Raw genomic sequence first — 18,027 nt, 5'->3', positions numbered from 1 at the left:
GGTTACTGATCAGAAAGTGATCTGCCAAGATGCTATTGTTGGGGCTTTGAGCGAAGCCCTAAAACCTTTCTGCCACGCTGTATCTTTTCTAACCTGGTGTTCTCGCCCAGGCTTTCTAATCAGCACAAAAAAAGTGACTGGTGTCCATTAGTCAATGTTGCCTGAGAACTTAAAACAGTTAGGACAGGATAAGCATGTTCAACTGCTTGTCCCCAAAGCAGATTTACTTTTAACAGATTTAGGTTATAACATATAAACTCACAAGTTTAGTGCCTATTACTTTATCCCTAATGAGCAAGTCAGTGGTGACAAAGATGAGGAAAATCTCTGAGATGGTAAGAGGAGAAAACCATTGGAGGAATCGGATTCAAAAGGATCCCATCCTCATCTTGGTGGAATACAGACAATTGTGATAGGTTGCCAACACATTTGTAGATATTAATAGAATGTTGTAATACAGCATATTCTGTGTACTGAGTAGGGGTCTCCATCAGTGCATCAGTCCACATTTCCTCTTATCTTCCCAGGCTCACAGGCCTGTATCTCAACAGCAAGCTAGGTGCACTGCATGAACATTGCACGAGCTTGGCCTTCGAAAGCACTAAATTCAAGCAGTATATTTTTTTTACTCAAAATATTTGCAGAGATTAGAATGTTTGCTATGAATATTATCTATTAGCAATCCCTCCACAAACTGGCCATTATTATGTTGTTAAATACTGTTTACTACGAGCAAAGTCAGAGAGGTATGTTCTCTCTGGCTGTAATAGCAGCCGGGTAGCGCTGGTCAAGGCTCCGCCCCAATGCATTCGCGGCCTCACGTGACGTCACAGCCCGTCGCCGGATCCGTACTCCACCCGCAGGAGCAGCCATGATGGTAGGTTTTTCTTTACAATTCCTCTAACCTGCTCAGGGTTTTTAGCTCACATGTCTTCTCTGCATGTTTCCTCCGATGTGAACTGTCGAGGAAAAAGTCTAAGCGACCCATTATGTGCTATCTGTGCTTTCCTTGTGACAGCAAGAAGGGCTGGACGATGGTCCCGATTTCCTCTCTGAAGAGGACAGAGGAGTAAGTTTTTTGTGTGTGTGTATGTTTGTGTTGTTTTTTTTCCCCTCGTACTTGCGCATACTAAAGCTTTTGGGATTGTGTTTTGAATACAGTGTACATTGGGTGGCGTTGGTGTTAGCCGTGTCAATCACGTCACGTCACGGTCAATGTCGTTGAAGTGCTTCAAGGCTATTAGCCAGGTTCTGAGAGTCACTTGACTTCCTGCTGGCAGTTCGCTAGCTGCTCTTTACGACTGTTCAAGAAACGCAAACACGCCGAACTCGTGTACCTCGCTGACAGCAGGATTAGACAGCAGCCATGGGACAGTTTTATAACATTCTTTGTGTCTGCATTTGCTTTATTTTCGGCTTGCACCCAAAACCGCTGGGGAAATGTAAGCAGTTACGTCTGTCAATGCCAGATTGCGGTATTACTGTTACTCGAGCTACATGGATTGATTGATTCTCACTGCTTCCTCTGTCATTCTTACAAAAGTTCCCCTTTTCTCCTTCAAATCCCTGTTAGTTTAAAATGTATTCACGAGCCTGGTCATGGCCATTGAAACACAAGGCATACACAAGACTTTCAATAGTAATGATATTAATTATAGTAAATAATAATTCTTAAGGATATTTGAGTATCGGAGAACCTGGAGAAAGACCACGAGGACATGAGGAGAACATGCACAGAGAGTAAAACAAACAAAAACGAGGAACCTGAAAACGTGAGACAGCAACACTACCTTGCGCTGCGTTCTTATTTGTTCCTCTGATATACATATGTAAAGAAATAAGGTGTCAGAACTTATATTTCAGAATAACAGTCTATAGTTAGAATCAATAACGAGAAATTCGGCACCTAGTACGCAACAGGTACACGATTCAATTCGAGATTTACTGTGAGTTCAAATGTATTTGAGCTGTTTCATGGACTAAATGACTTATTAATAATCATTTACAGCCAAGGGCCGTTAACGTGGACCTTCAGACCGATGCAACGTTGCAAGTGGACATTTCAGATGCTCTGAGTGAGAGAGACAAAGTAAAATTCACCGTCCATACAAAGGTATGCAAATGATCTGCAAAGATAAGGCTGGGTAGCAAGATCTCATGGTCTCATGTTCTAATAGTGATAATGAAATTTTGGTTAGATTTTTATGTGAGAGAATCAATAGCCCAGTCAGTTTTGAGTTACTGGAAGTTTTCAGAAATGTGTATAATGAAAATGATTTATAGCAAAATTGCTTTTGGCACATGCAAACTCTGTTGACCCTGTATTGATGATTTATGTGTTTAACTATAATCTTTTAAATGATTTTCTAGAGCACTCTTCCCAACTTCAAACAGAACGAATTCTCTGTGGTGAGACAACATGAAGAGTTCATCTGGCTTCATGACTCCTTTGTTGAGAATGAGGAATATGCCGGTTTTATTGTGAGTACAGCAGAAATATAGAACAGATTTTTTTTATTTGGGCTCTGGAAGCTCACCACCTGCACAGGTTTCAAATGTTTCAAATTAACCAGATCCAATTCAGGAGCTAAAGTTCTGGTGTCTTCTGAGTAGGGTAACATAAAAACAGGGCAGTGGGCATACAGGACTGAAAGAGTTGAAAATGTAGAGCATCTCATGTCTCTGATTGCATTGTTAGAGATTCAGAGAAAAATGGCAGAAAAGTGTGTTTGGATTTGACTGTTAGTATAAACATGTAGTTGTTATTATTATGGCACAGTTTAAGTGAATTAAACTCTGTCGATTATGTTCCAGGTTAATGCACATAGCTGAATTTTTTAATAGAGTTGCATTACAGGAAATAATAAAAATGACATTGTCCCAGTTTTCCAAAGGCGTCATAGCAGAGTGGACATTGAAAAGAGACAGAGGAACATGCTGCTAATGGAATTTTATTTGCTTTGCTTTAGTTTTTCCTTGTTTGTTGTGAAATTACCAGAGAACAATGCAATATTTTGCCCATTGTTTAATTTTCCAAATTCTAGGCAAGCTATTAACTACACCGTGATTTGATATGCATAATTAAATCAGTGCATACGGTGTGCTTCTGATGGAGAAGCTGTTAGGTGTGACAGAAGGAATTGGCAGCTCAGTCATATGTCTCTGCACTGGTTAATATTCTGGCTCGCTCTGTTGCTGTCTGATTTATTTCATTTGGATTTTACTTTGGATGCAGCCTGTGCTGCACAGAAAGCTATATGAATAATTCACTTGAGAGGAATTATATCACTTAACGTTAGTGGCAGTGTTTGCTTTGTGCATTTCAAGACTGACTCAGTGACCACTGATATCATTAGTGTGAGTGCTCCATTAGAATAGTTTTTTTGTTTTGTTTTGTCAAAAAGGCAAAAAGAATGTTAGGTGATAAAAATGTGATCATACAAATGTTGCCAGATTCCACCTGCTCCTCCAAGACCAGACTTTGATGCATCACGAGAGAAGCTGCAGAAGCTGGGTGAGGGTGAAGGCTCCATGACCAAGGAGGAATTCACTAAAATGAAACAGGAGCTTGAGGCGTGAGTCAATTTCACTTACATTTCTGACATTTGCCTTTTAGTATGTTATTGTTTCATTGAGTCAGTATCTGTGATACTAATGCCTATTGTGTTACAGTGAATACTTGGCCATCTTCAAGAAGACTGTGGCGATGCACGAGGTTTTCCTCTGCCGTGTTGCTGCACATCCCGTCCTACGGAAAGACTTAAACTTTCATGTTTTCTTAGAGTACAACCAAGATGTAAGTGTGTTTTTGAAGTGCACACAATATTTTCTGGCCTGCTATAACCATGAATGTATGAATGTATGAATCGTCTGTTCAGGTTATTGTTCATTATTGCAAGCTGCGATCTTTGTCCTTGACATACCTCTTGAGCAAAGAATGAGCTTGGTTGAAAGTACATATTGTTTCTGGTAATTGCAGCTGAGTGTACGAGGCAAAAACAAGAAAGAGAAACTTGAGGACTTTTTCAAGAATGTGGTGAAGTCTGCCGATGGAGTTCTGGTGGCAGGTGTGAAGGTGAGTCATGTGAATATGATATGTTAGTCATGTGGTTTGAAGAAAGACATTTGAGGAAATGATTTACCTGTGGTTGCTTGTAATTAATTCATTGCTCCTAATGTACTTATAAGTAACCATTAAGGTGTAAACAGAGCTGTCTTACAGTTTTTTTTGATGATTAGCTCCTGAATTATTCCTGAAGTAGAAATATGACTTCGAATAAGATAATCTTTCACTTATCTCCCATTCTATTCATTTGAATACAGGATGTAGATGACTTCTTTGAACACGAGAAGACCTTCCTCTTAGAGTACCATAACCGTGTCAAGGATTCCTCCATTAAGTCTGACAGGATGATCAGGTCTCACAAAAGTAAGTTTACACTGTAAATCTTTCATATAGGATGTAGGATTGCAGCACAGCTTTTTATTTAACATTGCTCTTGGGTAGAGGTTACGCATGAAGAAGCAGTGACTATGATTGTTAATTGCCTTAACCTGAATGAAAAACAAATCGGCATTAACACAATTAAGGCTTCTTGATTCAAATTAACCTTTGAATACATTCTCTAACATTACTCAATGGCCTTTAGGAGTTATTTTAATTTTATTAGTTTGTCTTACAACATAATTGTGTAATAAAATTTTTAGCAGAGGGAAAATAAATATGCGCAAGTTAAATTTAATTCTAACAATAAATTCGCCACTGGGGGAGGGGGGGCTGTTTGTCTGAAATAGTCTGCATAACATTACAGATCTTTACATTTCTTTAAAGTCGTAAGCTTACATGATGATCACACACTAAAAGCTTTTTTTTTTTTTTAAACGCTAGCACATTATACTTTCACTTGCGCAAACTGACACTGCGGGCGTCCGAATTGCTGTTAATTCTACACTAAGTGACGTGTGTGTGTTTTCATGTGTATTTTTTCATGAACAGTGGATTATTCCTACCTTCTTTGAATGCATTAGTTTGCACACAAATGTGTGATTTTCTCTGAGAGAAAACAGACATTATTGATTTCATGTTGCCCATGACTTGCTGTTCATTATGTGAAATAAAAATATGAGTAAGTTGAGTATTTTTTTTCTATCTCAACTTAACATGACCCACAAATGAAAAGAATAACCAAAGTGGGTTTGTCATTAAAACTGAGTAAAAGAATGAGTCTGCATGTATGAGCACTGGCAGTGAATTTTTTAGCACAAAGCCTTTTGCAGGAACAGCTGTATCTTATGTTGGAGCTGTCTAACAGATGCTCTTTTTCAGGTGCTGCAGAAGACATCAACAGAATTGCCTCCACGCTGTACACTTTAGGGACCCAGGACTCAACGGACATGTGCAAGTATGTCACTGTTACTGTTCTTATACTCCAAGTCCAGAATATTATCAACATATTTCTGCACACGTTCGATTTTGATTAAACAACATCTCTATGCAAATTTATCATGAAGGCTCCCTTTTTCTCAGTTAATTATTGTTGTATTATGTTCAGACTTCTGTTAGTCCCTTGGGAAATGGACTAGGTCTTCCTGCTTGATTGCTATGCCTGTCTTCCTGTCATTTTGTCTCTAGGCTTTCCCAGCTAACTGTGCTGATTCCTGTTTAAAAATGCGAAGGACTCTTGATTAGTTTAAATTATTTACAGTAAATCATGCTATGTGTTGGTACTTGCATGTTAATGAACTTCATACAGCATATCTCAAATCAAATAAAATTTTATTTGTCACATACACATACATACAGAGTACGACATGCAGTGATGTGACTGTCCAGCATTTAAGCATAAAAAGCAATAGAATTAAGGATAAAAAAAGTGGATAAATAAAAAGTATAAACTATATAAAATATATAAAAATATATGTATATACATGAATGAGTAATTTGTACTTCCAATATCTGCCATAAAGTGATTTAGTGTGATTGTACTTAGTGTCCATGTGCAGTGTGGTACAAAGTGGCACTGTGCTGTTCAGAGTTAGTGTCTTCATGTTTCAAATGGCTAATTCAGATTTTTTTTTTTTCCCCCTCAGATTTTTCTTGAAAGTGTCTGAACTTTTTGAGAAAACACGGGTATGTATATTTTATATTTATTGCAGCAGTTTTCAGTGTTCTGGTTTGCAGTAACTTCTAGTAAGAGCAACAGCTCTGAGGAAATAGCATACTGTCAACCTCAGCAAATATACACCAACACTAGGCTATAATAGTGAAAAACGGAGTGTCGGGGATGATAAGGTCACTTGCTTGTTTCCTGGTCTTCCATTTTATGCCATATGTCTGCTTCCTGTGAAGAAAATCGAAGCACGAGTTGCTGCTGATGAGGACCTAAAACTTGCTGACTTGTTGAAGTATTACCTCCGGGAATCCCAAGCTGCCAAGGTACGCTATGAGGTCTTCAGCATATCATATATATATACAGTCAGATCCAGGACTACTTGCACCTTTGATAAGAATGGATAAGAAAGGTTATGAAAAATATAACCTCTCATATTCTTCCAGAGTCAGACTCTCAACTTAATCATGTCCTGCATGTTATCATTAGAATTTATGATCAGGAAACTAATATGGACATATCAAAATATTGATTATGTAGTTAATATAATGTCTGGGTGGATCTGGATGTTTTAATGAGTCTTATACTTCAATATCCAACCCTGACCCTGTTGTGCCATCTTTGCAGAGACAGCTATTTTTAATAGTCCGGATCTTCTTTAATAGTCTGGATCTTCTTGGAGCATACTAACTAGGTTGCCATTACCGTTGGAGGAAAAACGGTTCATTAAATCACAGATGCTTTAGGCTAATTTGAGAAACAGGAAGTCATGAATGGCTGCTTAAGAGTTAAGGGAGGGTTCTTTGGTGAATTTTTATCAGCTCCATCAGTGGCAATAATTGTCACATGATTACTACAAAGTTACATTTCTTTTTCACTCAGTGTGAGATTAAGCTAATAAACACAGATTTATTTCTATAACATTTCTTTGTCCATTTTTTTTAAATGTAATTCTGGATCTCACCGCACTTGTGTTATAAAGTGTTGGTTGCATTTTTACAGCAATACTGGACCTATATTGCAATCTGGAAATTATGAGGTTTACCATTTAAAGATGTTGCTGACTTCTAAGAAATGCTATCTTTGTCCTTCAGGATCTGCTTTACAGACGAGGAAGGGCATTAGTTGATTACGAGAATGCAAACAAAGCTCTGGACAAAGCCAGGGCTAAAAACAAAGATGTCCTTCAAGCAGAAACCAGCCAGCAAGTTTGCTGTCAGAAATTTGAGAAAATCTCTGAATCGGCTAAACAAGGTATTTTTCAGTTGTTTCCGTCATTCTCTCTCTTTTTGAAAAGTGTCTCATTGTGATTTATTTATCTACCTGTTTACATGAAAACAGCATTTAAAAAATTTACTGCCATTGTGCAAAATTTGCATTTGGTTAAGAAACTTCCTGTGTTTTTTTTCCCAACCACAGAGCTGGTAGATTTCAAAACAAGAAGAGTAGCAGCATTCAGAAAGAACTTGGTGGAACTAGCTGAGCTTGAACTCAAACATGCTAAGGTAAATATATGTGCAATTAAAGGTTCCTGTTTGTTTAAAAGAAAAAAAAACAACAACTTTTAGTGCCAAACCTAAATTGCCATGTGCTCTTTGCTGACTTACTTATGTTTCAGGGTAATCTCCAGTTGCTGCAAAGCTGCCTTGCTGTTCTAAAAGGGGACACTTAAAATCCTATACAAGTTCATTAGGGCTTTCCCTGTTTGGTCCCGTCTTATTGGGAGGATGGAGGAGATAGAGAAAGAGAGAAGAGCATACCTGGGGTCTGTTTGTCAAGAAACAGTATGTATCACTGTTTGTGTCACTACCTTAAGGCATCATACTCCCTCCACTACCCCCTTAAATTGACGGGGCCCACTGTGGAAGATATCCCGAGTCCACACAGCACAAGAATCTACAACTTCATCTAATCACGGCTTGTAACTTCTGATTGTCAATTGACGTTTTCTTTCCATGCGAGTCGCTGCATTCACATATATACATGGGTCTAATTGTTTTTTTTCCTATCTCGTGTTTATTTTTGGCTTCTTGCAATCTTTAGTTTGGATAATCCTTTTTGTATGATGATGCTCAGTTGACTTGTTTAAATTGAGCTAATGTTATGATTAAACTGTATGTTCACTCAAAGCCTTGTACATGTTCTATTAGTTTCCATTATACTGCTATTGATCAGCTTAATCCAACTAATAGATTTTTTATTACCCTCTAGCAATTTCAAATCATTTACTCTTTTTCATTCCTGATTATTATTTGCCTTAATATATACACTAATCTCATATTGTTAAAAAAAGAAAAAAAAAGAAAAAAGAAAACATTTTCCCCCCAGGCTTTTTAAGTGCACTGTATATGAATGTGTATTTTTCACAGTATGTGACCAAAGTTTCCATGTATTCAGTTGGAGGAATGCTGACAGAAACAGTAATACCAATGCTACAATGCTGATGGACGTCATAAAAAAATAAATAACACTGTTTACTTTGTGATAGAATTTGATTCCATGTGTATGAAAGATTTTTTTTGCGTATTTCTAAAATGTACTCTCAACAGTTACAATAAAACAAATCTGATACAAGTATGTACCTTAAAACACTGTTATTCAATTTAATTACAGATATTCAACTCAAATTCAATCTTTAAATGTACAATGATTTATCCTGGTTAGTTTCACTACTTTGGAGTGCTAGTTTGTTTAGATGTTCACTTTGCAGGCAAGCAAAAGGAACATATCAAAACTATTGTGGGATTCAGCAGGAGTTTACAGAAATCTCTTTGAAGGGGGAGGATTAATCAGAATGTGTGTAAGACTGGTGGAATTGGTCAAAATTTCTTACAAACTGGGTGGGACACTTTTTTTTGAAAGTAGGGGGATTTTGAGGTGGGTTGGTTGAACTGTTGAAAAATGTTCAGGTGGGAGATTAACCGAATTCCTCTGAAGAAGTTCCTTCAAATTTAGGCACAGCTCTAATATGCATCGTCTATGCATAACAGTCTGCTGATTCTCACAGACTATACAGCTTCAGGTTTTCCCTGTTGACAAAATGTAAGATGGTAAGAAGTTTTGTTTTGGTAAATACAAAAACAAATATTCAGACGTGAGCTCTGGATTAAAGCTGTTTTGTCTTCTGCTGAATGTCGGAACTCAGACCCCATGTCCGAGTAGACATAACAATTAAATGGCTCAATACTCTAATTAGTTTTAGCTATAGGTAGTCGTCGACTTACGACCACGATTGGGACCGACAATCGTAACACGAGTCGTAAATAGAGTAGGCTATATGTACAGTACTGTGAAAAGATGCCGGAAGCTGGTACGCACTGTCGTACGCCGCGGCTAGCGATTATGGTCGAAAAGTCGAAAATCTGTAAACAGTTATTTATAAAGTGTCACGTGTTTGGGGGTGGGACTTGACCCGGAAACACTAAGTTGTCTGGTATCCTGCGTGCTTCCGGGGTTTACAGTACAGCAAGTTTGAAACGTTGTTTTATTTATTTCCCTCTGGATTAAAGCAAACAATGAACCGAAAAGAAGAATATGATTCTTACGAGATCGAGGAACCGAGTGATGAAGAAAGAGCGAGTAGCAGGTAACTTTGTAAAATCTGAAAGGTTTAATGCATTCACACTGGCAAAGCAAATGTGTAAGAACAGTCTGAGAACAGTATTGTATTATAAAAGACTGTAACACACACCTTTTTATAGTTTAACGTTTACTGTGTATTCGGAGTGAAATAAACGTATATATATAAAAAAGGACATGTTACATATTTGTCTTAATACGGACAGATTTTTTTGCATCTGTTCATAAGACTAAGATATGGAGCTATGGAGATATGGTGATTTATATGGTGAACTGTTATTTAATTTCATATTGAGAAAATAAGGGCCTGTTAATTTCTGCTCAACATGTTGCTTCTTTGAATAGCCTCCTCCTAAATAGTGCATGATATTAAGTTGAAGAGGTGTTGTTTCTTCAAATTAACATAGTATGCTTGCCTCTTTTGCCTCCCTTAGCTCTGAGGATGAGCTCGACATTCTTCTTAACGGAACCCCCGATCAGAAGAAGAAGCTCATCCGTGAGTACCTGACTGGGGAAAGTGAGTCGTCGAGCGGGGATGAGTTTGAGAAAGAAATGGAGGCAGAGCTAAGCGGTACCATGAAAACCATGGAGTGCACATGGACGGCTCCGTCTACTCAAGGTTATCCATACAACCGGTGTCAATTTTTTGTTGATCTTGGTACATTTGCAGTATGACATCAGAGTGTTATTCTTAACCACAGGTGAGACCTCTCAGCTTGGTGGCAACGCACAAAGCACAGAAAGGGCACAGCAGTCCAAGCAATATGACAATATATATTTTGATTCTGATTCTGATGAAGACATCCAAGCTGGTAAGATAGCTGTGAAAAGTATGCCGCACTGTTACAAGTTGGGGCTTGTATGCATGCATTAATATTCATATTGGTTTCTTGTTCAGGGATCTCCCAGGTCCAGCGAAAAAACAGCGCAATATGCTCACAAATGATGAGTTGTTATATGACCCAGAAGAAGATGATCGGGACCAGGCTTGGGTAGATGCCAAAAGAAAAGAGTGAGTACTGAAATGTAGCCAAAGTCCTGCCCTAATCACAGTTCAGCAGTCATCTCATACAAATATATGAGAGATGTATAGTGCACCTAGGTGAGATTATATATTTTGACCTTTACATATGGCAGAGAGGCTAAATTTTCAAACCTAGTTACTACAGTTTATTATTACTATATATTCAGTTTATTAATACAGACATTATTAACAGTTTAATGATATAAGTTACATTTATTTATATTAATTTTCCCTTTTAGTATATTACTGTTTCTATTGTAATAATAGTTATTCTATTTAGCTTATCTGTAAGGAGGTATCTTTAAAACATTTATCAAAGCAGTTGTGGGTGTCAGGTCTTTGTAATGCCCCAAAAGTTTTTCTTCACAGTAAAGCCATTAGGACAGATTCATGGAGCCCTGGTTTCTCTATAACTTGACCAAATGTAAAAGAGAGAAAAGAGAAACCTGTTGAGGGAATAGCTGTTTTAACATGCTAGGTGTGTCTTATGTTTTAGAACAGTAAACCAATCGGTCTAGCTATAAACAGTTAAAACGATTGACATTCTGAGATGTGGTGTTATACAAAAATAATTGCCATCAGGGCATCACTGATTATCATTGTGGATAGTTTTCTTTCCCTGATCATGTTTTATTCCTACAGGTACAGGAGCCGGAGACGACCCATTTCATCTGCACAGAGAAGAAACCAATCTCAGCCTCTTCCAAGCAGTGATGCCATCCTCAACTGCCCTGCATGTATGACTACGCTCTGTCTGGACTGTCAAAGGTCAGGTCACAATCACGCTTGCTGTCGCTTGTTACAGCATCTATAATACTGCATATTTTTGTAATATATCCATTTGTATATTTAACTTAATTATAACTTCAACCTTGTGCACACAGGCATGAGAAATACAGGACGCAGTACAGAGCCATGTTTGTAATGAACTGTATGGTGGATAAGGATGAAGTACTGAGGTATAAAGCAGCAAAACAGAAGAAACAACGCAGGAAGAAGATCCGTCCGGACCATGTGGCCACATCAACAGAGGAAAAGTCTGAGACAGAGGCAAAAGCAGGACTGACTGACTCCAGGCTGAGTGGGATGGATGAAGAAGAGATCTATCACCCAGTAAAGTGTACAGAGTGTTCGACTGAAGTGGCTGTATATGATAAAGACGAGGTCTATCACTTCTTCAATATTCTTGCAAGCTATTGCTGAAGAGAGAAACAATTCCAACACTGTGTGAAGAATCCAGCTGCTCTTGCTTGTTTAAGGATGAGTGTATTGGGGGGGAAGGACTGAGGGTTTTTCTTTCTTTTTAATGTGTACTTATTCACACCGATGTAAAATATCTGTAAAATGTTCACATTGTGTTTCATAGGTTTAAATGTTTTAAGTGAATAAATGCAGGACAGACACTTGATATCTCATCGACTTAAGTGTAAAGTGGTATTACTAGCTCACAAATGGCATTGAATTGGTTTGGTTATTTCTTGTACTATACTGGAATAAATATTTTTCAAGATTGTTGTTTTAAAAAGCTCTGCTTTACAGTGGCCTAATGAAAATTCCATAATACCTTCTGGAAAACCATTTATTTTTTTGGAATAGCAGCTTGATGTCTGGTGTGGTTCAGAGCACTTTGGTTTTAATTTTTTTTAATTGGCTACAGTTGTGAAGTCTGTCCTACTCAGATCTTACTCTTATTTGACACTATGTTGTAATAATACTAATGTATTAGTATTATGAACATAATATTGACTAATAATAATACCTAATTGTTACTCTAATTGCATTTGCCATATTGTGAAGCAAACAGAAGACTGAATCGCCTCTATAGATTATTAACCCAATTATGCTGCAGTAATACAGTCACTGAGCACATTATTAGGACACTATACTAAGATTAGCTAGAATCAACCTTGAAATTTGTATTTCTTTGTGGTATAGAGGTTTCTGAAAAAGTGCTTTCAGAATGTAGGTTTGTCTTTCCTGCTTGTTTAAAAAAAAATAGTATATATATTTATTGAAATGAACAAATCTCAGATTCTCATTTTGGAAGTTAATTTTACACGATAAAATGTGTAAAATGTCTAACTTTTTCTTCTTACGGCTTCTGCCATTAGGGGTCGCCACAGCGGATCCACCGTCTCCATACCCCCCTGTCCTCTACATCTGCCTCTTTCACACCAACCACCTGCATGTCTTCCCTCATCACATCCATAAACCTCCTCCTTGGTCTTCCTCTCTTCCTCCTTCCTGGCGGCTCCATTCTCCTACCGATATACCCCATGTCCCTCCTCTGCACATGTCCAAACCATCTCAATCTCACCTCCCTCACCTTGTCTCAAAACTATGGGATAAAATTTCACAAATGTCTTGTTTACGCCACCATGATTCTCTCTCTCAGACACACACCCTCTCTATGACAGCTGCCCAGCTCATCCCTACGTCACTGAAGGTTTCCACAAATCAGCTGCCTTTAACAGAAACCGGAAGAGGGAGCGGAGGAGGAATTGTGGCGAACAAGACAAGCCGAGAACATGGCGTTAGGAGATGCGTGGAAACAGATATCCTGGTTTTACTACCAGTATCTTCTCGTCACGGCGCTGTACATGCTGGAGCCTTGGGAGCGAACCATCTTCAGTATCCTTTCCACAAATAAAAACCTGGGGATTCGACATTCGACTAAAGTGTAAAGTTACCGGCGTTAGCCTAATCAGCGACTAGCCAGATTAGCTCACTGTGTAACTAATTAGCGACATATAATACACGGTTAGTCGTATATTCGGTGGATGGCGACCTACAACTGTTTATATATTACACAGATTAATTTGTGTCACGTGTTATTGAATGTTTTGTACGGATACATTATACAGGATCAGGAATCCCCCGCCTTTATACATAATATCGGATTTCCTACAGTATCAAAGCGAGCTCGGTGACGTTAGTGCAGTGAAAACGGGACAGGTCAATAACTGATTTCATTGATGGCAGAATAAAGCGTCAGAAAACAGATCATTACGTGAAGCGTTCCCATACGCTGCACACTAGTGGCATCTGGTGGCCAAAAGGGCGAGGTACAGTGCTCCGGCGATACAGAGTTGTGCATTCTCATTCATGATTGAAATGCTAGATTGTTTCATAATGCAGACAGGCTCTAAAACCACATGCTGTAGAAAATAAAATAAAAACAATGCCCATGTAACATGATTGTAGAATAAGTCAGTTATTTCAAGTAAACATTTTGACTAAACATTTATTCACATTTACCTTATCAATCTTATTATATACATACACACACACGTTGAGCTTGTTGATAATAGTTTTATGTTAATCATTTATATCTTCCTTAATCCTAGCTAGTTCCATAACAGCATGTCTATATAGCTGATACAATTGTCACTGACAATTTTATCTAAAGTGCTGCTGAACACTAAACCAGTGTTCAAAACTAGAGCACTAATCAGGTTTAAAAGTATTATGTTTTTCTCTTTCAAGAGCAACTTTCAAGTGCAGCTGGAATATACATATTTAGACCATGGACTGTCTGAATCATTGATTCTGATTCGCTGGAGGGTGTGCATTCAAGCAGTTGATTAGTAGCAATTACTTAATATCACCAAATTTGTAAACATGACATACAGTTACACTTGTTTGTACATACGCATGTCTTACTAATGAACTTTATTATAATCCATTCAAATACTTATCACACTGCATTTATCTCCATGTCTAAATTAGAGTAGGATGTAGCTGTAGATTAAATGGCCTATATATACCATAACAAAATTCATTGATTTTTTTAGACCCTTTTAATCAGATTTTGCATTACAAGCATTATTAGCAGTTTTAACTCGTTATAGCATGGAAGTGAACAAGGTGTAGAAGGGGTATAATGCATTGCTAGCTGTGCATTAAACAACACAGAGGCAATGAATCACTTGATGTGGACGTCCCACAACTTCAACTCTTTCATTGATGTTTGCAGTGCGAAACATAAAAGGTGTGTGTGTGTGTTTGTCTGCTAGCTGTTACACAGTAACATTTTACATGTGGTTTTTGAACTAGTAGTAAAGAATGTTCTTACAGCAGGGCGCAAATTACCAGTGTTAGTCAGCACAATTTCCATCTGGACATTGACCTAAAGGTGTAACCTAATACAGATTCCTGTCCTATATATGGCACATGGTTTCAACATTGCCCTGTTTTGTTTTTATCAGATGCTCATTTGGTTACAGAAAAATTCTTTTCACAAGTAATTTTTAAAATTAAACAATATAAATTGTTCACTAAGCAAAAAAACATGCACTAATACAATAGTAAGAACTATAATAAAAAAATAATTATTATAATAATAAGAGCAGCATCCATAACAAATCTAAACATTGCTACTACTTATGAAGATAAAAATAAGTGCGGAAGAACAATGATGAAAAAAATAATGACTCAAGTTCTTGTCTGTAAAATGCTAAATTCTTTAACCACATGTCAGATTCTCTCCTGGTCTCTGTAGCAGCCATGGCCGTATACACAGGCTTTGTTTTTATGCCGCAGCACATCATGGCCATTTTACACTACTTTGAGGTGATCCAGTGACCAACACGCCAACCCTTCAGGCTGCCACATGGTTTACTCTGGTGGTTTAAAACGGGAGTTCCCCTGTAAGGATGTTTTCCTCTTTGCATTTGACTGCTGGAATCACAAAGCATTTGGTGAAGTGAAACTGGGAAAATCTGATGACGGCAGGTGGAGGAATCATGTAAACCAGACCATTGTCATGTCTGTGGCTATGTGCAAAGTGCACAGCTTTTAAGACTCTGAGCACATACTGCCGTGTTGGTATATGGTACCCTGTACGTCAGAAAACATTGTATATTTAAACGTTTTTATACTTACATTTTTTTTTTCTTTTTGCTTTGATGAGAGTGGTTTATTGAGAAGGCTAAATATTTTGTGATAAATGTGTATATTCCAGTGTATACATATTTGTAACTGTTTTATAAAGATTTATTTTGACTGGGGATTTAAATAGTTTTGTTCGCCACAGTGGAGCATTGTATACATTGTATGCATTGTATAGAATTTGAAATATTTCTCTTGACTTCCTGTGTAAGCTGATGCAGAGTCCTGCCTGTACAGTAAATTAATTCAGGCTGCTATTTTAAAACTTAAACCGGTTGCTAACTCTATGGCTCTTTCTCCATATAAATTATTAAAGATATAATTTAGTAAAAATCTCATTCACTTTATTCTGAGTCTATTTTCTTTTATGTGCCTTCACACAACTTGAAATCTCTTTGGAGATGTTGAACTTCCCAAAATCTCAAGGTCAATGATCTGACACTCACTAAAGAGGAATTTGTTTTTGATGTGGTTATCAGTCAGGAAACTATAGTTTAGTCTGTGAGGACCAAAATACTTTCATTGAATAAACATAGTTTAAATAATCTTCAAGAATTTACTAAGAAAAGCAATATCTCACTCTTCTTGCCTTGTTAGTAACCTGCACTGCATAATTGCATGGAAAAAAATGAAGGCTATGTAAGTAGAACACAAGTTACATAATGTGACCTCGTGTTGCGATTCACCAAGTGTATATAAGGACATGTACAAAAAAAAAAAAAAAAACGAAGTACATGTATAAAGACTGTAGAGTCTATATGTCAGCCACAATTCAACATGCACATGGATAATACATTTAAAAAAGCTGAAGAATTCAGTTTCCTGGCAGAAAACACCAGTCTACTGTTGAAGCTGTGTGATATCTTCAGTTAATGTAGTTCACAGATATAAGGTTCCAGAATACATAGGCAGTACGTGCACAGACTTACCACCTGCAAGACCTTCTGTGGGAGGGTTCTTACAGAGCAACCAATGGCATTCAGTGTAGTTCTCGGAGTCATCTCGCTGGCATGAAGTCAGAAAGAAAATAGCAGCTGGTTACTGTTTAAACTGCAGGATGAGGATGTTCTCACGTACATGCTCAAGGGTTGCCTGGAACTCAGATAGAGTGCAAATAGTATGGCCTGCCAACTTTGCAACTTCACTGGTTTCAAAATGCTGCCTGAGGTGTTTGAAAACAGGATCACCTTTTATAGGCCCCTTTAAGTGCAGTGTAAAGACCATGTGTGTAAGCTACCCTGTCTGCCAGTAATAAGTCCAGTCATCAGATCTTTATGTTACTTGAAATCGGAAATGTTGAAATGCTGCATGAAACCGGTGCTAATATTGTAAATGTTGCATTAGAATTAGTATTTTTTTCTAATATACAGCCACATCTGAAAATAATGGAACAGCAAAACCAACCCTTTTTTTTGCTGTACACTGAAGACATTTAGGTTTGAGATCAAACTTTCCACTTTGCATTCTGATATTCACATCCAGATGAATTAATGTTTAGTTTCAGACCATATTTTTTACAAGAAGATATAGTCTTAAAGTAAAGAAAAGTTCAAATGTGTTTGTATGTCCATTGTTTAGAATAAGTGCATCAATCCAGAACCCTGCTTACATAAACAAACTGTTGCATTCAGTTGTTATTCATTTTGATTTTCCCCAGAAGTCCTTTGTTGTGTTGGCAGTGTAGTTTGGGTCATTGTTTTCCTTTGTGATGAAGTTCTGTATAATTAAATTAGATGCATTTTTTTCTGTAAATTGGCAGACAGAACGTTCCTGTAGGCTTCTGAATTCAGTCTTTTGCTATCATCATGAGTTATATCAGAACAGATTAGTGAGTCTATAGTAAGTGAGCATGTATGCTATCCCAAGCCATGACGCTTGACTTTTGAGCTAGTAGGTTTTTGATCATGAGAAAATCTTTTCTTAGGCCACACTTTGATCTTTCCATTGGTTTTGTGGAGGTTACAATTTGGCTCCAGAACTTTGTGGCTCATCTCTAGAATTCTTTCTGAAATCTGAAATCAATTTCTTATTTTTGATGTGTTTTTGTTTGTGTCTTTTCTTTGCAGCTCTTACAAGGTTTCTGTCACCAACTGCTGTTGTTCATCTTGGCTGACCTGTTCGACTTTTGGTTGTTAGTGAACCCAGCTGTTTGTTTGTTTCTTTGTTTGTTTCTTTTTTTTTTTTATTGGCCAGGCCCAATGCTTGTGCAGTGGCTCTGATTTTATTTAAATTATTTAAAATCCATTAAACAACTCTCTGATATTCATGTTGGTTTATTATTTTTTTAACAACAATGTTTTGGCGATGAAGTCTTCACATAAAAACCCAGGGCTCAAACCAATAGTAGACATGCAGAAATAATTGTTCAATCAATCTAACAGGGCACACCTGGGTAACAGGAAACCTTTGTCAGACACATGGTCC

General features: G+C 37.5%; 3 protein-coding genes across 4 annotated transcripts; all 3 read left to right on the top strand.

Moving 5' to 3' along the window:
- The first annotated feature begins 774 nt into the window (after window positions 1–774).
- Window positions 775–8,699, top strand: snx6 (sorting nexin 6). Of its 2 annotated transcripts, XM_046856277.1 has the most exons (14): window positions 775–877; window positions 1,019–1,069; window positions 2,009–2,113; window positions 2,371–2,481; window positions 3,454–3,575; window positions 3,673–3,796; window positions 3,980–4,075; window positions 4,324–4,429; window positions 5,327–5,402; window positions 6,091–6,130; window positions 6,350–6,436; window positions 7,205–7,364; window positions 7,530–7,615; window positions 7,729–8,699. In XM_046856277.1, the coding sequence occupies exons 1-14, from the start codon at window positions 872–874 to the stop codon at window positions 7,780–7,782; spliced, it is 1,224 nt and encodes a 407-aa protein (XP_046712233.1). In that variant the 5' UTR covers window positions 775–871; the 3' UTR covers window positions 7,783–8,699. The 2 variants fall into 2 exon arrangements, with proteins under 2 accessions (XP_046712233.1, XP_046712234.1); XM_046856278.1 differs by lacking the exon at window positions 1,019–1,069 and having other exon boundaries at window positions 840–877.
- Window positions 8,700–9,508: 809 nt separating this feature from the next.
- Window positions 9,509–12,121, top strand: LOC124389865 (e2f-associated phosphoprotein). The gene is made up of 6 exons (XM_046855413.1): window positions 9,509–9,696; window positions 10,124–10,308; window positions 10,391–10,519; window positions 10,605–10,701; window positions 11,356–11,481; window positions 11,598–12,121. Exons 1-6 carry the CDS (start codon window positions 9,626–9,628, stop codon window positions 11,914–11,916), a joined length of 927 nt encoding a protein of 308 aa, XP_046711369.1. The 5' UTR covers window positions 9,509–9,625; the 3' UTR covers window positions 11,917–12,121.
- A 1,063-nt stretch (window positions 12,122–13,184) lies between these two features.
- sptssa (serine palmitoyltransferase, small subunit A) lies at window positions 13,185–15,941 on the top strand. The gene is made up of 2 exons (XM_046855412.1): window positions 13,185–13,344; window positions 15,194–15,941. Exons 1-2 carry the CDS (start codon window positions 13,242–13,244, stop codon window positions 15,295–15,297), a joined length of 207 nt encoding a protein of 68 aa, XP_046711368.1. The 5' UTR covers window positions 13,185–13,241; the 3' UTR covers window positions 15,298–15,941.
- The last annotated feature ends 2,086 nt before the right edge of the window (window positions 15,942–18,027 follow it).

This window comes from Silurus meridionalis, chromosome 8 (assembly GCF_014805685.1).
Source record: "Silurus meridionalis isolate SWU-2019-XX chromosome 8, ASM1480568v1, whole genome shotgun sequence".
Taxonomy (NCBI): domain Eukaryota; kingdom Metazoa; phylum Chordata; class Actinopteri; order Siluriformes; family Siluridae; genus Silurus; species Silurus meridionalis.
This window is presented reverse-complemented; position numbering and strand designations above follow the sequence as displayed.